The sequence below is a fragment of the Tachyglossus aculeatus genome, chromosome 10 (genome assembly GCF_015852505.1).
Source record: "Tachyglossus aculeatus isolate mTacAcu1 chromosome 10, mTacAcu1.pri, whole genome shotgun sequence".
Classification (NCBI taxonomy): domain Eukaryota; kingdom Metazoa; phylum Chordata; class Mammalia; order Monotremata; family Tachyglossidae; genus Tachyglossus; species Tachyglossus aculeatus.
Genome location: NC_052075.1, coordinates 34,416,464 through 34,439,151, shown reverse-complemented (window position 1 = coordinate 34,439,151; position 22,688 = coordinate 34,416,464). Strand labels below are relative to the sequence as shown.

Sequence of the window (22,688 nt, the reverse complement as noted above, 5' to 3'; positions counted from 1 at the left end):
CCCTGTCCCAACTGCGGCTCATGGTCTCAAACCCCATTTTGCAGATGAGGGAACGGAGGCACAGAGAAGTGAAGTGACTTGCCCGGGGTCACAAAGCACAAGTGGAGGAGCCAGGATTAGAACCCATGACCTTCTGACTCCCAGGCCCGGGCTCTATCCACTATGCCACGCTGCTTCTCTAAATAGAGTTGGTAGACACATACCCTGCCCACAATGAGATTACAGTCTAGAGGAGGACACAAACATTAATATGAATAAATTACAGATGTGTACCTAAGTCCTGTGGGGTGGAGGGTGGGGTGGTGAATAAAGGAAGCAAATCAGGGCGACACAGAAGGGAGTGGGAGAAGAAATGAAAAGATGATAACTCTGTTCTCTCTCTCCCTTAGACTGTGAAGCCCACATTGGACAGGAACTGTTTGTCTACCTAATTATCTTGTATCTACTCCAACACATAGTACAGTGCTTCATACCAAGTGAGGGCTTAGCAAATATGACAGTTGTTATTATTATTATTACTAAGGTACACAAACAAGCATACCGAAGACAGATTGGAATAAAACGAGACACAGAGTCTGAGACAGAGAGGGGCTAGTCCCACATCTTCAAACTGCAGGAATGTTTCCCGGCGGATCATTAGTAGCCCCTTTCGAAAAAGCTGCAATCAACAACAGGCTGTGGCTTGCTGGGTGGACAAACCTAAGTTGTCTTTGCACTCCACTGTGGTTGAGTTCTTCACTCCAGAGACTAGACTCTGTGACTAAAGGACAAGGTTTGCTTTTGCTGCTGCAATCCTGTCGGCCTAACTGGTTTTGTTCAGGAATGAGACCCAACTCCTTGGCTCCATGTTGCCTCCCTGCTGACAGGGTGCAGGAATATGCCAAGAAGTGGGTGGGCAAGGAAGGAGCCAGCAATGATCTTGGCAACAGGGTAGACTAGGAAGAGGATATCGTGGAGAGAAACTGTCGGTAGACAGCTGTGTTAGCCGCAGCTGGGGCATTTGAGGAGGGTACGCGATGATCGCTGTAGCAATTGAGAGCTGTAGCTCGCTAAAGAGCTGGTCCCATTTAAATGTGCATTTATCTTAGTCTACATTTTTTGGTTGCCTTTTGGTTGGTGAAGACGCATGACCTAGTGGAAAGAGCACAGGCCTGGGAGTCAGAGGACCTGGGTTCTAATCCCGGCTCCAACATTTGTCTGCTGTGTGACCTTGGACATGACACTTTTCTGTGCCTCAGTTTCCTCATCTGTAAAATGGGGATTAAATAGCAATCCTTCCTACTTAAACCGTGAGCCCCTTGTGGGAAACAGACGCTGTCCAATCTATCTTGTGTCTACCCCAGTGCTTAGTGCAGTGCTTGGCACACAGTAAGTGCTTAAGAAATACCATAATTATAGTTATTATTTTATTTAGGGCAGCAGTTCACTATTCCCATCTGAACACTTTTAAACCACTCCCTGATGACAGAGGAGGGTTCCAAGGTATCCAAATTTTACCTTCGTTTTGGTTGCAAAGGTAGAATTTCTCTCAAAAAATGCTTAAGTGAGAAAGTTGGTCATTAAAGAAAATCAGTGTCGAGAGTAGACCCCACTGGATGCAAAGATCTGTTTACTTCACAACTCAGGAAATGTATGGGTCCTTCTGAGAGCAAGAAGTATGATTTTCTCAGTGGGTAGTCAAGAGGAAGGATGCATATTTGACCCCGGACTCTACTGCTTTAATAATAATACTAATGATGACGATATTTCAAAGCCCTTCAAAGCCCTACTGAGAGCTCACCTCCTCCAAGAGGCCTTCCCAGACTGAGCCCCCCATTCCTCTCCCCCTCCCCATCTCCCTCCCCCTCCCCATCTCCCTCCCCCTCCCCATCCCCCCACCCCATTCCTCTCCCCCTCCCCATCCCCCCACCCTACCTCCTTCCCCTCCCCACAGCACCTGTATATGTTTGTACAGATTTCTTACTCTACTCATTTTACTTGTACATATCTACTATTCTATTTATTCTGTTAATGATGTGCATCTAGCTTTATTTCTATTTATTCTGATGACTTGACACCTGTCCACATGTTTTGTTGTCTGTCTCCCCCTTCTAGACTGTGAGCCCGTTGTTGGGTAGGGACCATCTCTATATGTTGCCAACTTGTACTTCCCAAGCACTTAGTACAGTGCTCTGCACACAGTAAGCACTCAGTAAATATGATTGAATGAATGAAGGAATATTTGTCAAGTGCTTACTATGTGTCAGGCACTTTACTAAGTGCTGGGGTGGATTGGACATAGTCCCTGTCCCAAATGGGGATCACAGTCTCAACACTTTCAAACCAAGTTTGGCCTGAGACCATGACATTTGCAGACTGGCATGTATCACCATAACTTTGCCCATTATTTGCCGTAAATGCTGCATTTGGTTTGGAAAGTGGTAGACCTCATCAAAACGATGATTCTTCACAAGAAGATCCCAATAGCCACCTTTAGTACTTACATAGAACACTGATTTACTTGATTAATTTAATCAAGCAACCAATCACTCATTTGGATTCTACTGAGCAGACTATGGTACTAACTACTTGGGACAGATTACCAGAAGCACAAGCCTGAGTCTCTGCCCGTTAAGGCCTTACAATCTAATGTGGAAGACAGGCACAATGATTCTTTCATTTATTAATTCATTCAATAATATTTATTGAATGTTTACTGTGTGCAGAGCAGTGAACTAATCAATATGGCAGTGCCCAACACTATACTAGGTGGTGGGGAAGATACGAAATCATCAGGTCAGACACAGTCCCTATCCCAAATGGAGTCCAGTGTCTAGAAGGAAGAACAGATATTTAATCCCCATTTTAAAGATGAGTAAACTGAGGTAGGGCTAATTCCTACCTGTGAAATACTTCCCAAAGCTTAGTAGAGTGCTCTGCACATAGTAAATCCTTAATGAATACTATTACTACTATATACTCCTTCTTGAGTTGTACCTCTACTGAAACATTTCTACCCGCAGGTTAGTTCAGACTTGAAAGAACACGCTAATGATTGCAATAGTAGCTATGGTATTTGTTAAGCGCTTACTATGTGCCAGGCACTGTACTAAGCACTAGGGTAGATACAAGGTAATTGGGTTGGCCACAATCTCCATCCTATATGGGGCTCACCATCTTAATCCCCATTCTACGGGGGACGTAACTGAGGCACCGAGAAGTGAAGTGACTTGCCCAGGGTCACCCAGCAGACAAGGGGCAGGGCCAGGACTAGATCCCACATCCTTCTGAATCCCAGTCCCATGCTCTATCCACTAGACCACGCTGCCTGAGCCCCACGAAAGACAGGGACAGCATTTAATTCAGACCTGTGTATTTTCTCCCAGCACTCAGTACAGTGCACCCCATGTAGTAAGCACTTAATAGATACTATTGCTACTAACAGTGTCTAAAATGTCTGAATAATTACGTTTCATTTTGAGATCTCCTAGATAAAAACCTACTTAGGCCCTTCAGCCATGCAGTTTGCATGGCATGTATGATTATGGAAGACTGTAAAGGTCAAGTAACTATTGTTCCAAGATATTTCACATGAAGGGCCTGCATTCAGCTACTTTTCCAAATCTTGGTGCAAGGGTAAGGCTTAACATCTTTGGAAAACAAACTATTTCAAATAACTGAATCAGCCTCTTTAAAGTTCTGGTTAAATCTGACTTCATGCCACCAAGAGTATTGGTTATGGTGTGGGTAGCCTGCTTCATAAGGTAACCAGCAGGCATTTAACAATGTGAGCCCACGAGTCACACCTTAATGACAGGAAAACCAGCCTACTGACCGGCAGAATCACAGCTGGTCCTGGAAAAAACAGCCTAGTGTTTATCACTGTAGTTCTGATTTATCTTGTGTGGCTAATCATTTTCAGTTTTTCGATTTAGAAGTCGTGAGTCACTCTAAAAGGGGAAAATGATAAGCATGATCCAATTTAACAATTTGCATGACTGAAACATTCTTTCTTAACCATGACGTTTTCTGGTTTATCAAGGGCTCAGCTTTGATTTGACTATTTTCTGACTTCCCTTCCATCCTTTCTGGACTGCGGACAACAAGAAGAAACCTTCCCAAAGGTTTGCCTTAAAGCTCCTGCACCCCTTTCCATTCAAGATTCTGAATTAGATTTATCCGTTCCAGAAAATTCTCAACTCTGGGAGTGGAATTCTTGAAACCGGAACAGCCCGTTGAGAAAACTTCCTCCAGAGAGCCATCTCCAAACTGTGGAAAGCAAATGAAGATAAATACAGAGTCCACGCCGTCGGACACATTTATGGCTCGGCTGGGCAAGTTCCCCAGAAATGATAATCATTGCATTTGTGTACTTGTTTATAATAGATGAAGACAGTTCACTCATTCTTGGGATGTGCTGCCATTAAACCAGGTCAGGATGGAATCAGTCAATCGTGTTTATTGAGTGCTGAACACTGTACTGAGCGCTTGGTAGAGTCCAATTTAACAGTATAACATAGTTGGTAGGCACGTTCCCTGCCCATAACTTTCTAATGGTCTAGTGGCACACAACAGAAAACGCAGGAACTTGGGTGGGTGGGCCACCCCGGGTCTTCCACCCACCTATAAGAGGAACATGAAGACCCAAGGAGAGGCTCCCTGGCCTGAAGGTGTTGGTCTTAATAAAGCAAGACCAAATGAGAGGCCTGGGAGTCGGAGGGTCCTTTCAAAGGCAGCTTCGAAACAAACCCCACATCAACGTCTGGGGCGGCAGCCAGAAAAGCATCTGCTTTTTAAAAGAGGGGAGGGCAACCCCGCGGAGTGCCCCCTGCCCCGGGGAGCAGGGAGGAGGGGCAGCTCACTCCCATATCCCCACACCTCTCCGGCTGTTTCTCCCAGTCCAGGGGAATCAATCGTCCAACGTCCCACCAGCAGCTGGGGAAACTGTTGCTCACAAGAGCACTGCCACCCAGGGGGTGGGCCCATCACTCCCGTACCCCCACCACACCTCTCCGGCTGTTTCTCCCAGTCGAGGGGAATCGATCATCCAACGTCCCACCAGCAGCTGGGGAAACTGTTGCTCACAAGCGCACAGTTCAGCGCTTAGAACAGCGCTCTGCACATAGTAAGCGCTTAATAAATGCCATCATTATTATTAAGCGCACTGCCACCCAGGGGGTGGGCCCATCACTCCCGTACCCCCCCACACATCTCCGGCTGTTTCTCCCAGTCCAGAGGAATCAATCGTCCAACGTCCCACCAGCAGCTGGGGAAACTGTTGCTCACAAGTGCACAAGCGCAGAGTTCAGCGCTTAGAACAGCGCTCTGCACATAGTAAGCGCTTAATAAATGGCCTCATTATTATTAAGCGCCCTGCCACCCAGGGGGTGGGCCCATCACTCCCGTACCCCCCACACCTCCCCGGCTGTTTCTCCCAGTCGAGGGGAATCGATCGTCCAACGTCCCACCAGCAGCTGGGGAAACTGTTGCTCACAAGCGCACAAGAGTTCAGCGCTTAGAACACTGCTTTGCACATAGTAAGCGCTTAATAAATGCCATCATTATTATTAAGCGCCCTGCCACCCAGGGGGTGGGCCCATCACTCCCGTACCCCCCACACCTCCCCGGCTGTTTCTCCCAGTCCAGAGGAATCAATCGTCCAACGTCCCACCAGCAGCTGGGGAAACTGTTGGGAAACTGAAACTGTTCTATTTATTTTATTTTGCTAGTATGTCTGTTTTTTTTTTTCCTCCGTCTCCCCCTTTTAGACCGTGAGCCCAATGTTGGGTAGGGACTGTATATGTTGCCAATTTGTACTTCCCAAGCGCTTAGTGAAGTGCTCTGCACATAGTAAGCGCTCAGTAAATATGATTGATTGATTGTTGCTCACAAGTGCACTGCCACCCAGGGGGTGGGCCCGTCTACTCTCTGCCCCACTCAAACACACACGTACGTGTACACTCGCACACAACACCCCTCCCATTCCACTTCTCCACCATCACACTCAATTTCCACCCTCTGATCCACCCCCACTCCCACTCCCACACAACTCCCACGGACATAGACATTCTCACAAAGACGGGGTACCCTAATCACACCCCCCCCTCCACTGGATCCCACCCACATTCTTAGACACACACTGGCCCCCGGCCGGGGCTGGGCGGTGACTTACCCCGGGTCAGGGTGGGGTCGGGTTGGGTCCCGGGGGCCAGGGACATCGTGGGGCATGGGCCTGGCCCCCTGGGCCCCCGGAGCGGCGGTGTGCGGGGCGGAGGGGGCGGTTCTGCGGGCCCGGCCCGGGTGTCCCGGCCCCGCAGAGTTGGCCTCCAAGCGGGAAAGCAGCAGCGGCAGCGGCAGCGGCAGCAGCGGCGGCAACGGCTGAGCCCGTCCGGGGGCGGGACGGGGCGGGGCGGAGGCCCGGACTCCCGCGTCCCCGGAGGCGGGGCGGGGGTCTCGGCCGGACCGGTCCAGGCCCTCGGACACTTTCCGCACCCGCCGCCCTTCTCTCTCTCTCTCTCTCTCTCTCTCTCCCCCTCCTCTTTCTTTCCTTTTCTTCCTCGGAGAAGCAGCGTGACTCAGTGGAAAGAGCCCGGGCTCTGGAGTCGGGGGTCGGGGGTTCAAACCCCGGCTCCGCCCATTGTCCGGCTGTGTGACTTCGGGCAAGTCACGTAACTTCTCTGTGCTTCAGTTCCCTCATCTGGAAAATGGGGGTGAAGACTGTGGGCCCCCCGTGGGACAACCTGATCACCTTGGATCCTCCCCAGCGCTTAGAACAGTGCTTTGCACATAGTAAGCGCTTAACAAATGCCATTATTATCTCTTTCTTCCTTTCCTTCTTTCTCTGTTTTTCTCTCTTTCTGTCTTTCTTTCCTTTCTCTCCCTCTCTTAATTTCTCTCTTCTCTTTCTTTCCTTTCTCTCTCCTCTCTCTTCCTCTCTTAATTTCTCTCTTTTCTTCTTTCCTTTCTCTCTCCTCTCTTCCTCTCTTAATTTCTCTCTTTTCTTCTTTCCTTTCTCTCTCCTCTCTTTCTTCCTCTCTTAATTTCTCTCTTTTCTTCTCTTTCTTCCCTTTCTCCTCTCTCTTTCTTCCTCTCTTAATTTCTCTTTTCTTCTCTTTCTTCCCTTTCTCTCTCCTCTCTCTTTCTTCCTAATTTCTCTCTTTACTTCTCTTTCCTTTTTCTCTCCTCTCTCTCTCTTCCTCTCTTAATTTCTCTCTTTTCTTTCTCTCTCCTCTCTCTTTCTTCTTCTCTTAATTTCTCTCTTGTCTTCTCTTTCTTCTCTCCTCTCTCTCTTTCTTCCTCTCTTAATTTCTCTCTTCTTTCTTTCCTTTCTCTCCTCTCTCTCTCTTTCTTCCTCTCTTAATTTCTCTCTTTTCTTCTCTTTCCTTTCTCTCCTCTCTCTCTCTTTCTTCCTCTCTTAATTTCTCTTTTCTTCTCTTTCTTTCCTTTCTCTCCTCTCTCTCTCTTTCTTCCTCTCTTAATTTCTCTCTTTTCTTCTCTTTCTTTCCTTTCTCTCCTCTCTCTCTCCCTCTCCCCCCGCCAACCCCCCCCCCCCCCCCCACCAAACCGCCCACCACCTGGGGATGGAGCAACGTGGAGAAAGAGTCTGGCCGGGTTGGATTACGAACAGGGGACTGGCCGTGGTGGGATGGAGACTGGGTTGTAGGCTTACTGTGGACAGGGAACGTGTCCACCAACTCTGTTATATTGTACTCTCCCAAAGGCTTAGTAGAGTGCTCTGCACACAGTAAGCACTCAATAGATATAATTGGTGCCCTCCCATCACCTCAAGCCAAACGTCCATAACTGAACTCCTTATCTTCCCACCCAAACCCTGTCCTCCACAAAACTTTCCCGTCATTATAGATGACACTATCTTTCCTGTCTCACAAGTCCATAACCGGAGCCTTATATTTGACTCCTTTCCTTCTCCCTCATTCAACCCGCATATTCAGTCCATCACTAAATCCTGTCAGTCGCACCTTCTCAACTTCACTTAAATCCGCCCCTTTCCTCTCGATCCAAAATGCTACCTCGTTAATACAATCATTCATTCATTCAATCGTATTTATTGAGCTCTTACTGTGTGCAGAGCACGCTTATCCTATCCCACTTGGATTACTGCATCAGCCTCCTTGCTTGACCTCCCAGCCTCCTGCCCCTCCCCACTCCAATTCTTACTTCACTCTGCTGCCCAGATCATTTTTCTACAGAAATGTTCAGGACATGTCATCCCACTCCTCAGAAAACCGCAGTGGGTGCCCATCCACATTGGCATCAAACAAAAATTCCTTACCATTGGCTTTAAAACACTCCATCTCCTTGCCCCCTTGTACCTCATTTCACTACACTCCTACTACAACCCAGCCCACACACTTCACCCCTCTAATGTTAACCTTCTCACTGTGCCTTGATCTCACCTGTCGCACTGCCCATCCCTGGCCCACAACCTGTCTCTGGCCTGAAATGCCCTCCCTCCTCAAATCTGACAAACAATTACTCTCCCCCCACCCATTTTCAAAGCCTTATTGGAGGCACATCTCCTCCTGGAGGCCTTCCCTAAGCCCCCCCCCTTCTCTTCTCCCACTCCCTTCTGCATTGCTCTTACTTCCCCCCTTTGTTCTTTCCCTTTCCCAGCCCCACAGCACTTATGTACATAACTGTTATGTGTTAATTTATACTGCCAATCGCCTCAACACAGACTAAACTCATTGTGGGCAGGGATTGTGTCTGTTTATTGTTGTATTGTACTCCCCCAAGTGCTTAGTACAGTGCTCTACACATAGTAAGCTCTCAATACAATTGAATGACTTGGTCAATTGATTGATTGGGACTGGCCAGGGTGGAGACAGGGGACTGACTGGCTGGAGTGGGATGGAGACGGGGGACCAGCTGGGATGAGAGGGAGACAAGGGGCTGGCTGGTAGCACAGTGCCCCTGCATTTAGTACTGCCTGGCACAGAGTAAGCGTTTAACAAATGCCATCATTATTGTTAGCTGGGAGGAGATAGGGGGCTGTCTGGGGTGGAATGGAAACAGTGGCCTAGCCAGGGTCGGGTGGAAACAGGGGGCTGTAGATTGTAAAATCACTGTGGACTGGGAACACGTCTACCAACTGTTATATTATACTCTCCCAAGTGCTTAATAATGATTATAATAATAATAATAATGGTATTTATTAAGCACTTACTATGTGCCAAGCACTGTCCTTAGCGCTAGGGTAGATGCAAGGTAATCAAGTTGTACCACAAGGGGCTCACAGTCTTCATCTCCATTTTACAGATAACTGAGGCAAAGAGAAGTTAAGTGACTTGCCCAAAGTCACACATCTGATAAATGGCAGAGCTGGGATTAGAACCCACAGCCTCTGACTCCCAAGCCCGGGCTCTTTCCACCAAGCTCTTCTAGACTGCGAGCCCATTGTTGTTGGGAAGGGACCGTCTCTATATGTTGCTGACTTGTACTTCCCAAGCACTTAGTACAGTCCTCTGCATGCAGTAAGTGCTCAATAAATGCTATTGAATGAATGAATAAGGCACTCTGCTTCTCTAATCCACTGCTCTGCATGCATTAAGTGCTCAGTAAATATCATTGATTGGGTCTGGTAGAGGAGGGATGGAGATAGGGGACTGGCCAGGGTGAAATGGAGACAGGTCAGGGTTGGTTGGAGGCAGCGGGCTGATCAAGGTGGGATGGAGGCAGGTGGCTGACATCTTGAATAGGAGATTTGTCTGCTAATTTCATTGTATTGTACTCTCTCAAATGCTTAGTTCAGTGCTCTGCACATGGTAGAAATACAACTGAATGAATGAATAAATACGATTGAACGAGTGAATGGGAAGATGGAAACACGGGCTTGGCTGGGATGAGACGGAGTCAAGGGGCTGGCAAAGGTTGTAGGGAGTTGTGGAACAGAGGCAGGGGTGAGAGGGAGGTAGAAGAAGGGAAGGAGGCAGAGACCTGACTGGAGCCAGAGGGAGGTAAGGGGCTGGCTGACTCGAGTGGAATAGAAGTAGAGGGGTGGCTGCAATGGTGGAGGAGGGTGGGTGGTCTAGTGGGGTGAACAGATTTGGGGCAAGAGCACTTGCTCAGAGTGTGAGACCACCACCCAGGCCTGGAGAGTTGCAGGGGGAAATGGAGGTGCCCTGAAGCACTCTCCCCTCTCCCCCTCAACACTTCTTTTTCCTTTGGGTCGCTCCTCTCCTCTCTCTGGAATCCCACATTCCAGAGGCTGCAAACAGTGGTCTGCCCTTATCCCTGGGGTGGAGGCCCCAGGCTCCCTGAGCCAAGTCCCCCTGGTCCAGTGTGACCCTACAGGACAAGGAACAGTGCTGCCTCCTACCTGGGACGGAAGAGAGGAGGAGAAATGGCTTAGCTGTTGGAGGAGGACCCTCACCCCACCCCCAAGAAGTTGTCCTGTCAAGTCTATCCTCCTCTCTCAGGAAGAGGTGCTGAGTCTGGGACATCTTAACCTAATGCCTCAAACATGGCCTTGACAGGGGAAAGTACCTGGTATTTACCCTGAGGCTTTGTCTCAAGGAATTCATTCATTCAGTCATATTTAGTCAGCACTAACCGTATGCAGAGCATTGTACTAAGCACTTGGGAAATACAGCAATACAATACAATGATAAACAGTGTCATTAACTGCCCACAACAAGCTCACAGTCTAGAGGAGGGGAGACAGACATCAATATAAATAAATAAAATTACAGATATACACATAAGTGCTGTGGGTGTATATAGCTATAATTCTATTTATTCTCATGGTATTGACACCTGTCTACTTGTTTTGTTTTGTTGTCTGTCTCTCCCTTCTAAGCTGTGAGCCCGTTTGTGGGTAGGGACCCTCTCTATATGTTGCCAACTTGTACTTCCCAAGCACTTAGTACAGTGCTCTGCACACAGTAAACACTCAATAAATATAAATGAGAGTGGAAGGCAGAGCAAAGGGAGCAAGTCAGGGAGATGCAGAAGGGAATGGGAGAGGAGGAAAAGTGTGGCGTACTCTGGGAAGGCCTCTTGGAGGTGATGTGCCTTTCATAAGGCTTTGAAGCAGGAGCTACAGTCAGATTCACCTGAAATGGGGGCGGGAGAGATTCTGTTTAATCTGGGGAGGGCGTTCCAGGCCAGAGGCAGGATGTGGGCCAGGGGTCTGGGGCAAGACAGATGAGATTGAGGCACAGTGAGAAGGTTAGCTTTAGGGGATTGAAGTGTGCAGGCTGGGTTGTAGAAGGGAAGAAGCAAGGTGAGATAAAAGGTGGCAAGGTGTTGGAGTGCTTTAAAGTCAAGGGTGAGTAGTTTTTATTTGATAAAGAGGTGGATGGGCAACCACTGGAGATTTTTGAGGAGGGTAGTGACATGTCCTGAATGTTTTTGTAGAAAGATAATCTGGGTAGCGTAGTGAAGTATGGACTGGAGTGGGGAGAGGCAGGAGATTGGGAGGTCAGCAAGGAGGCTAGGCGGGATAGGATGAATGACTGTATTAATGTGGTAGCAGTTTGGAGGGAGAGGAAAGGGAGGATTTTAGCAATTTTGTGAAAGTGGGACTGACAAGATTTGGTGACAGACTGAATATGAGGATTGAATGAAAGAGAGAAATTGGAACCCTAAGGTGAACTGGCTCCCTCAGAGGATCATGGCAGGAAGCCCTGTCCCCAATTCCTACCCTCAAGAAGCTGGAAGAAGAGGGTGGAGGCCCTGCCCTCCCCAGGAGCTCAGAATTCGGACTGTACCAGTCGCAAGTATCTCCAGAGGCTTCCAGTGCTGAAGGGTGGGGAGAGACAAAAAGGAGTGTTGCTGGAAGGAGATGAGGAAAGAAGAGTAAGATATTAGGCCAGATTTTAGTGGTGGTCCAGGAAGGAAAGGAAGGGAAACAGAGATTGAGGGAGAGAGCAGGAGCCTACAGTTAATAGACATAGATTGTTAGGCCCAGGAAACCCCTCCCAGAAGTCTCCGCTGGCCTGGGGGGTGGGTAGTTTACAATCTAGCAGAGGAGACAATTGTGAAAATAAATTATGGTGCAGGTAAGGGAAGCAACAGAATTCTGTTTGACTATGCCTCAGTTTCCTCATCCGTACACTAGGGTTTAAGACTGTGATCATTATGTGGGACAGGGACTATGTCTAACCTTATTAGCTTGTATATACCCCAGCCCTTAGTACAGTGCCTAGTACATAGTAAGCATTTTACAAATGCCATTAAAAAAGATTAAAAAAAAAAACCGGATGTGTACATAAATTCTGTGAGGATGGGATGGGTGGGGGTAAGTATCTGGAAAGAGCACCTCCCTGGTAGTCAGAGGAACTGGGTTCTAATCCCAGCTCCATCAGTTATCTGCTGTGAGACTTCTGGGCAAATCACTGTGCCTGAGTTACCTCATCTGTAAAATGGAGATTATAATCTCTTTCCTCTAAGATTGTGATCCCATGTGGGACAAGAACTGTGCATCTGATTATCTCCTATCTTCCCCAGTGATTAGTATAATTCCTGGCACATAGTAAGTGCTTAACAAATACAATTAAAAAAATGGGTGAGGAAGTAGAAAGGAGAAAAGAATGGGTCGGGGGTGGGGAGAGGGGCGTGGTTGAGAATTTAGTGCCCTGCTGGAGATCTAATTCGGTAGGACTTTGAAAATGGGGAGAGTTGCGGTCTGTCAGATACGAAGGGGAGGGAGGGAGTTTGAGGCAGGCAGGAAAGCATGAGCCAGGGGTCAACAACAGATGAATGAGAGTGCGGGGCAGTGAAGAGATTGTTATTGAAGGAGCTAAGTGGGCATACTGGGTTGTAGTGGGAGAGGAGCAAGCAGGGAGTGAGCTGATTTTGTGCCTTGAATCGCATGGTGAAGGGTTGGAGGCAACGTAGCCTAGCAGAGAAGGCACAGGCCTGCAAGTCGGAAGATCTGGGTTCTAATTCCAGCTCTTCCACTTAATAATAATAATAATGGCATTTATTAAGCGCTTACTATGTGCAAAGCACTGGTCTAAGCGCTGGGCAGGTTACAAGGTGATCAGGTTGCCCTACGGAGTGCTCACAGTCTTCATCCCCATTTTACAGATGAGGGAACTGAGGCCCAGAGAAGTTAAGTGACTTGCCCAAGGTCACACAGCTGACAAGTGGCAGAGCCGGGATTAGAACCCATGATCTCTGGCTCCCCAGCCCGGGCTCTTTCCACTGAGCCACGACTTGTCACCTGCATGACTTTGGGCTACTCATTTAAATTCTCTGTGCCTCAGCTTCATCATCTGTAAAATGGGTAATCAATATCTGTTCTCTTTCCCACTTAGACTGTGTCTAACTTGATTATCGTGTATAAATCCCAGAGGGTAGTACCGTGTTTGGTGCAAAGTAAGCACATAAATATTACTATTGTTATTATTATCATTATTATTTCCTCGATGCAGTGATGGGTGTCCGACCAACAACTCAAACGTCCGAAGCTGAACTTATCTTCCCCTTGCAAATTATCCCCTCGCCTGACTTTGTCATCTGCAACCTGCAACCGTGGCATTACCCTCGACTCAGTTCTTTCCTTATATTCAGTCAACCATTAAATCTTCTCAATTTTATCTCCACGATATCTCTAGAATTTCCTCCTTTCCAAACAAACTGTTACCACACCAGTTCAAGCACATCTCAACATTTGCCTGAGGTTCAACCTTCTCCAGTCCATACTTCACTCTGCTGCCCAGATCAATTTTTCTAAAAAATTGTTCTGCATACATCTCCCCGGTTCTCAAAAAACCTCTACTGTACTTATCCTAGCACTTAGTAGAGTGTTCTGCACAAACCAAGCCTTCAGTAATTACCTCTGAATGTTTAATAGATTGGTTCAACATTTAATCTGCCCAACCAACCATACACCGTATACAGCATGTATGCACTCTGTATACTGAACGGCACCAAAAATACACAACCACTGTGTTTCGATCAAGCGATAATATTTATTGAGTGCTTACTATGTGCAGAGCACTGTACTAAGCCCTTAGGAGAGTACGATATAAAAGACAAGTTCCCTGTCCACAAGAAGCTTACAGTCTGGAGAAGTTGTTTACATTGATACCCCTCAAATCAATGCTCTACTATCAATCAGTCAATGATACTTATTGAGCATTTACTGTGGGCAGAGCACTATACTAAGCACTTGGCAAAGTAGAGTAGTATAATAGTGTTAGTAGACAAGGAGCTTACAGCTTACAGGTAAATTTACAGCATTCTGAATGGGACAGACATTCAAATAAATTACAGGTAGAGTAAATAGTAGATTATAAGCATATGTACATAGGTGCTGTGGGGCTGTGATAAGTGTTAAGTTCAACAGTATAATGATAATCATCATTATTATTATTATCATCATTATATTTGTGGGCAGGGAATATGTCTGACAGATTTGTTGTATTGTACTCTCCCAAGTACTTAGTACAGTGCTCAGTACACAATAAGTGCTCAATAAATGCCATCAACTGATTCATTTGTTAGTCACTTTCTGTATGTCAAGCACCGCGGTAGATATAAGTCAATCAGGCCACCTACTGGCCCTGTCTCTCATGAGGTCCACAGTTTAAGCAGGAGGGAGTAGGATTTAATCTCCATTTTACAGATAAGATAACTGAGGCACAGAAAAGTTAAGTGATTTGCCCAAGGTCACAAAGCAGACAGCTGGCAGAAGTAGGATTAGAACCCAGGTCCTTTGACTCTCAGGCCTATGCTCTTTCCACTAGACCACACTGCTCCTTAACCACTTCTCAAATAATGCAACACATCACTTCTGGGAAGTAACAGTGATATACGGCCAGAACCTCAATAATCAGGTGCCTCTTTGAATAGAGTCAGCCTCTGCGAGGAGGGAAAAATGTAAGAGCGTAAGTTTGGAAGGTAAGTTAGATGTGCTGAAGTAACTGGAAACAGGTGGGCCTCTAATCAGTGTATGCAAAGCTTTTGATTAGTCCCTTTATAGGTATACACATGATAACGTTTCATTGTTCAAATTCCTAATCTTTTATTATTGATGTGTATCCACATTGCTATTTGATCATATGAATTAATAAATAGGGTTAGCTATTTTGCTGTAATGAACACCCCAATGATTGCTACAGTGAATGTGAATGACTGACTTGACAAGAGTGGAACAACTGGGTGAGCTCACAGCAGCATCTTGAGGCTCAAAAGTCACACTGAGCTGGCCAAGTAGAAAGAACACAGGCCTCAGAGTCAGAGGACCTGTGTTCTAATTACAGTTCTGCCACTTGTCTCTTGCTGCGTGACCTTGGACAAGTCACTTAACTTATCTGAGCCTCAGTTCCTTCATCCGCAAAATGGAGATTTAGTACCTCTTCTCCCTCCTACTTCTACAGTGAGCCCCAACGTGGGAACTGATGGTCTTGCATCCTTTCCAGAACTTAGTACTGCGTGTCACAAAGTGCTTAATGAGTAGCAAACACAATTATTATTATTCTTATTATTATGTTATTTTACATCCCTGAGCTGCTTCCATACCCTAATTAATCCATCAGTGGTATTTATTGAGTGCTTATTATGTGCAAAGCAGTGTACTAAGCACTTGGGAGAGTTCAACAGTTGGTTGACACGTTCCCTGCCCACAGGGAGCTCTCAATTGCAATTGGCAATTAGCTCCAAGGGGCCTGGGTGAAAGTGGGTGGAGGGCTTAGCACCAACCCTCACTGCTAGACTGTAAACTCCTTGTGGGGAGGGATTGTGAAGCAGCGTGGCTCAGTGGAGAGAGCATGGGCTTGAGAGCCAGCAGTCATGGGTTCTAATCCCGGCTCTGCCACTTGTCAGCTGTGTGAATTTGGGCAAGTCATTTAACTTCTCTGGGCCTCAGTTACCTCATCTGTAAAATGTGGATTAAGACTGAGCCCCACGTGGGACAACCTGATCACCTTGTGTTCCCCCCACCCCCCCAGCACTTAGAACAGTGCTTTGCACATAGTAAGTGCTTAACAAATGCCATTATTATTATTACCTACTCTATTGTATTGTACTTTCCCAAGTGCTTAGTATACAGTGCTGGGTATCGCAGTATTAATAATAATAATGGTATTTATTGAGCACTGACTGTATCCCAAGCATAGTTCTAAGTGCTGAGGTAGATACAAGATAATTGAAGTCGGACACAGTCCCTATCCCACATGGGATTCACAGTCTAAGTAGGAGGGGGACAGGTATTGAACCCTCATTTTGCAGATGAGGAAACTTGAGGCACTGGGAAGTCATGTGATTTGCCCACGTTCACCCGGCAGGCAAGTGGCAGAGCCAGGATCAGAATGCAGATTCCTCTGACTCCCAAAGCCGTGCTCTTCCCACCGGGCAATGCTACTTCAATAAGCAACATGGCAGCACGACAAGGGACAGTCATTTTATGAGTAGACTGAGGCTGGGCCTGTAGGTCTCCCATTGGTTTTTTCAATCATATACACCTTCTCCATTCATTCAATCAATCGCATTTATTGAGCACTTACTGTGTACAAAGCACTGTAATAAGTGCTTGGGAGAGTACAATACAATGACAGACATATTCCCTGTCCACAAGAGCTCACCGCCCACTACGTCTAAGCCAATCTACTAGTAATAGGCACCACCCCTCTTCACCATTCATTCATTCATTCAATCGTATTTATTGATCACTTACTGCGTACAGAGCACTGTGCTAAGCTCTTTGAAAGTACAATTCAGCAATAAAGAGGGACAATGCCTGCTCACACAGGGCTTACAGACTAGAAGGGGCAAGACAGACATCAAAACAAGTATACAACCATCAGTATAAGTAAATAGAATTATACATATCTACATAAATACATAAGTGCTGTGGGGTGGGGAAAAGCGGGGAAGAGCAAAGGGAGTGAGCTGAGGCAATGCGGACGGGAGGGAGAGCTGAGGAAAAGGGGGGTGTAGTTTGGGAAGGCCTCTTGGAGGAGGTGAGCCTTAAGTAGGGCTTTGAAGGGGGTAAGAGTGATCTTTTGGTGGATTTGAGGAGGGAGGGCATTCCGGGCCAGAGGTAAAAATGTGGGCCAGGGGTTGATGGTGGGACAGGCTAGATGGAGGCATGGTGAGAAAGTTTCACACAGGACACCCCCCCCCAATCCCCCGACCCGCTCTGTACATGCCAGGCAGTGGAGTTATAAATTGCAGCTGAATGCCTTCAACATCCCTACCACTGGACGGCACGCTACCCCCCAGGGAAACAGCACCAGCTCTGCTCCTTACCATCAGGGAAACTCTATCCCTTCCTGTCCTCCTCCACCTCGAAGGGAAAGAAAAAGTACCTGTAACATGAGGCCTCCACAGAATCTCTGGAACACTGGTGACCACTGCAGTTGTTGCTGTGGCTACAGGCGTGCCTTGTACTTGGAGCTATGCAGAGCCTGAAATTCTTCTCTTCCAGCCACAGTACCGTACTGATTTTTGTCTTTATTGTGTGTATGCATCCTTGGCTTTTATACAGTTACAGTACTTTATCATTTCATCTTTCCTTATGTGTCTAACACCAATCCCTTCTCCCTGCTATAATCTCTGATTGTATGACCCTTGAGGGCCAGGGACTATATTTAATTCCCACTGCTGTATACTTTCCCACTGCTTAGCACAATACACTGAACACAGTAAATGCTTAAGAAATACTATTCCTCCTCTTCCTCCTCCTATTACCCATCAGTGAACTTCACAATAAATAACATCTTCTTGAGCACAAAGGATATATGAATATGTATATATACATATATATATATACACGTGTATGTATGTGTGTTTATATATTTATGTGTATATATACACATATTTACATAGTGTTAACCAGATACAATGCATACCATAATACTGCATATAATATTAACTATATTGTGTTTTTTGTTACTTTAAAATACATTGTTTTTATCTATATTTTGAATCTTGGGAACACATTAATGCACTTTACATCAATTAGTGCTTCTTCATTTAACACTCTATTTTCATGGAATCAATTCGAAGCACTTAACTGGGGTTTTCAGCAATGTTAACAGGGAATCTTTTTTCAAAGTATAAATAAAACTCTTAAGAGCCATCCCTAAACATTTGATTACAGATGAAATTTGTAAACAGCAAGAGGAAATAAAATTCAGAAAAGTGGTCATTGTAATGAGAACTCTGCTTCCCCAAAGAACTCCTGATAGACCAGTTAAACTCTAGAACATTAACTTTCATCAAAAGCACCCCTTCCAAATCCTTTTGAATCCTTTTGGTCCTCCCCATTAAGAATTATATTTGTTACATTATATTTGTTTCTTGAGATCATTTATCCTACTCCTCACAACCAAAGCAGAGCCCACACTGCACAATGACGTTCTGGAAAGTCATTTCCTGAAACAAGCCAGAGGGGTAAGTATAGGTGGGTGAGAGGATCATGTGAAGGCAATCAGCTTTGCTTCTACCAGGATTCCAATCTCTACACCAATTAGTGCAAAACCAACCCAAACTAATCTGAATTTAGATGATAATTGTAACAAGGGTGGTATTTGTTCAGCAATCGATCAATAAGTGGTACTTATAGAAGCAGCTTGGCTTAGTGGAAAGAGCCCACGCTTGGGAGTCAGAGGTTGTGGGTTCTGATTCCAGCTCTGCTGCTTGACTATTGTGTGACCTTGGGCAAGCCACTTCACTTCTCTGTGCCTAAGTTACCTCATCTGTAAAATGGGAATTAAGACTGTGAGCCCCACGTGGGACAAACTGATTACCTTGTATCTACCCCAGCACTTAGAACAGTGCTTGGCATGTAGTAAGCACTTAATAAACACCATTATTATTATTATTATTATTACTTCTTGAACCCTAAGTAGGTGCAGTGTTGTACTAAGTGCTTGGGAGAGTTTAACATAACAGACTTGGTTTATGCATTCCCTTCCCACAAGGAGCTTATAGTCTAGTCTATAGCACTTATATGACAAGCACTGTGCTAAGTGCTGGGATCGAGGCAAAATAAGCAGATAATAGTCTCTGTCCCACATGAGGTTCACAGTCTGTGGGGAAGGAGATGGAGGTTCCAAAGAGGACTTAGTAGCAATCTCATTTCTGATTCAATGCGGAGGTCCAATCAGCTTCTTTGCAATTTTGGCAGATCTTCTGGTCTAGACAATGATCCTCAAGATCCTCACTCACTTAGACCCTCCTTTTGAAGAATCCTTAAAGGCCTTAGACCCTCTTCCCTTGAATCTGTCAGCTCCTTGTGTATTGTAGTCTTCCCAGCGATGAGTACAGTGCTCTGCACATAGTAAGCACTCAATAAATACCACAGATAAATGGAGAGATGAAACAGGGTGCTTCACGACCAATTAGAGGAAGATTTTTCAGATTTTCCATCCTAAATTGCCTGACACTATGTGGGATGGGTAGGGATAAATTTACGCTCGGCAGAACAGAGGCAGATGGGTTACAATCAGGGTTCAAAGTGAGCCTGAAGGTTTAGTTTGGGGTTCTGAGAACTTTAACAAGGGTCATACTCTCTGAGGACAGCTGGCACTTACAATACTGGGGCCCCACCAATCCAAAAATATTTGCAGAACCGGGACATAACCTACTTTGGGTCCACAAAGTTCCTTAGAGAAAGTCATCACAGCAGAAGTCCTGGTTTCCCCCCGGGATCCATTTTTCAAAGGAATTTTTCAGAGTTAGATCTATTCCCAGAGTAAGCAATGCTGCCTCACGTTTCATATTATAGATTCGGATTTTCCCCTCCACATGAGGGATGCCTATTTTTCGCCCATTTCATCTTTAGGAGAGGATGTGCTGTCCCCTGAGTTAATGATTTCTAAATCGGGGAGCCATATTTTTTTTTCCACCTAGGAAAAAAAAGGAGGGAGGCATTAATCAGAGAATCCCAACTCAACTCAAGAGAAAGCTGAAAAATCCTAGAAAAAACAATTGGCACTTTGAAGTGCTGTTAGCAGGTTAGACTGTGCTCTTCCTCTTCCACATGTCTCTCTGGTACACTTAGGCCCCGGGCAAGAGATACATAAAAAATTGTACAATCCAAATGAGATGAAATGAAGAAAATTCATTCTTAGGTCTCTGGTGGCCCGAGTCCCATTCCCACCATTCTTCAATAGACGAATCTCTTCTACCACAAGATTGTTTCCATATTTATGGCTGATAATGAAGCTTGAACAATCACAACTGCCATACATAGTCCTTGTGTTTACATGGCTGTGTTGCCCAAGGTGTGTGGAGGTAGTTTGAAAAGACACTCCTTTGATTGATGACAATTTTAAATTGTTCAGTTAAAGGAATCTGTGACCTCATTGCAAGTTAAGAATTCTTTCACAATGTTTATTTTCTCCTGATGGGAATTTTGAGAGTTGGAATTAAAAAAAAAATACTCATGATTAGATTTATAGCAAAATGTACTCCTTTTCGTGATTGAGGATGAGCTTCTTCATGGAAACATTAAATAGGTAGGCTACATATTGTTCCTCCAAGCAAAGGAGATTTGATCATAAACTAAATCAGGGAAAAGACCACGTTGCAAAACAAAAAAAAAAAATCTGCCTTATAATTCATATTTCTGCAAACATGCCAGTCAACTGAGTTGAGTTCAAATAATTAACTTATTTAGACGATATTTCTGTTAGTATTCAACTTCACAAATTGTAATGCAAATTTAATAACTTTTATAACCTCATGGGATTACTTTGTTCTACCGTCAGTCAATATTTATATATTATACATATGCAACCACCACTCTAAAGATATGCTTAAAGATAATGTAATAGCTTCTCCAGTCTCATTTTAATTCCCCAATATTGAGTAAAATAATTCAACCACATAGGAGTCTAGAAAACCTGATTTTCTACATAGTTTTCAGTGGTATTCGAAAACCCTGAGAAGTTTATTCTCAAATATTATTATAGAAGGTTAAATATAGGTTACCCCCTGGGGTTTCAGAATCAGTTTGAATTTTACCACTTATTTCCTCTGCTGTTACAGTCATAAACAGTTCTTTAAGGAATTCCCTATGATATGTAAAAGCCAAAAAGTAAATGGGACCATCTGATAATAACTGTGGTTTTTACAAGAAAAATTATTGTTTCTCCACTCCTACACAGATTTTCATAGGCAGCTTTACACTCAGTTTCCAAGAATTAAGACACTTATTCCACCAATTCAAACACAAAGCCTGTTAGGTGAATTTTTTGGAAAGACTGATCCTGATTGACTTTTTGCATTGATTTAATTCAACAAATTTGCTCCATTTTTTATTTCCATTTCCCTATTAAAACACACTCAAAGACTGGTTGAAGTCTAATTCATTTATTGTTAATTTCATTAATTAACACACAATGGGCTACATCCACTCTTGGTTTATTAATATGCTGGATGAGCAACATCTGTTTGCCTTTCAACAGCAAGTGTGGCAGATCTTGAATATCCTCAATTTCTTTCCCTCATAAGTATTCCAGCTTGGACGAGAGGCTCAGGCCAATCATAGGGTTCCAATATTTCCTTACTGTACTTGAATTAACCAGTAGGGTATGCAGTTTGTTATCTCAATTAGTGTTAATTATAAATATAAGGGAGAGGGGTGTAAAAGTCTGTTCCAGATGAATTGAGTAAAATCAACCTTTGTTATTAATCCACTGCATTCTGAGACCAAATCAAGTCAGAAATAGAATTTGGTTAGCTTTATTCCGCTATCTAGGTAGTGCCCCACCCAGAGAAATGAATAGCAGAATCAAGAAGGTCAGCCCTATATTAGGTGCTGAGGGAAATTACAGTAACAAGCTAAAGAGCCATGATTCCTACCTGCTAGGCTTCTGCAGTCTAGGCAGGCCGGCCTGGAGGAACAGGATCTCAAGAGATTGGAGAACATCATGGGTACTTTGGAATGTGGTTTTACAAGGATTATGCCTGCAATAGTCAGTATCTTTATTTTTTTTTCTGATTCAAGGAGTCAAAACTCAAACAGAAGTCTGCTGGCATTAAAAAAATAAAATGTGGGCCAGATGATCAATACAATCCAGAGAGGAAACCCAGATATATTATGTGCTATTTCCCCACTATTTTGGAAGATAACTGGAATCTCTGCTTTCTGTCTCTTCCTGGAGTGCTTTACCAAACCCACCCAGCAAATTGGAGCAGTTTATCACACATAAGGCCAAAAACCAATCCAAGGTCCTTTGGGACTACTAAGCCCCACTTCAAAGGAATGCTGGGGTGAGTTGAGGAGGAGGTGAATTAAAACCAATCCAATGTCCTTTGGGACTACTAAGCCCCCAACCCACTTCAAAGGAATGCTGGGGTGAGTTGAGGAGGAGGTGAATTAAATTTGGTGGAGGAGGGAGTACTGGATTGCAGGCAGGGAAAGGCACTTACCTACCTAGTAGAGATGAGTCCAAAACTATTGGACTCCTGAAGTTGGACTCTAGCTCAGTTGGCAAAGATCATACAGCAAACCCATCCCTGATTCTGGACAATAGATCATATCTGTCTCTAGAACAAACACTTCACAAGAACTCCTCATTCCACACCTCCTCTAATCCATTACAGTCATAGAATGAATAAGATACTGCAAGGGAACTCTATTCAGTGCATTATTATGTTATACCAGGATATCCTGTTGATAGTCGCATAAAGGTTTGCCTAAGTGTTCTGGATCATATTTACTATGCATTCAGAGATTACACAATCATGCCTCTTTCTCTTCTACCTCAGTACATTGGGTGAATGAG

The 22,688-nt window shown here is 45.1% G+C and overlaps 1 protein-coding gene across 1 annotated transcript in view; it reads right to left on the bottom strand.

Annotated features, from left to right (window-relative positions):
* Nucleotides 1–19,574, bottom strand: part of MDFIC (MyoD family inhibitor domain containing) — a 120,530-nt gene extending 100,956 nt beyond the window's left edge. Inside the window, exons 1-2 of the mRNA XM_038751973.1 lie at nucleotides 19,488–19,574; nucleotides 6,152–6,431 (exon numbers count right to left, since the gene is read on the bottom strand). Coding sequence (XP_038607901.1) covers nucleotides 6,152–6,431; nucleotides 19,488–19,574 — 367 coding nt within the window. The remainder of the gene's footprint in view (nucleotides 1–6,151; nucleotides 6,432–19,487) is intronic.
* Between the last annotated feature and the right edge of the window lie 3,114 nt (nucleotides 19,575–22,688).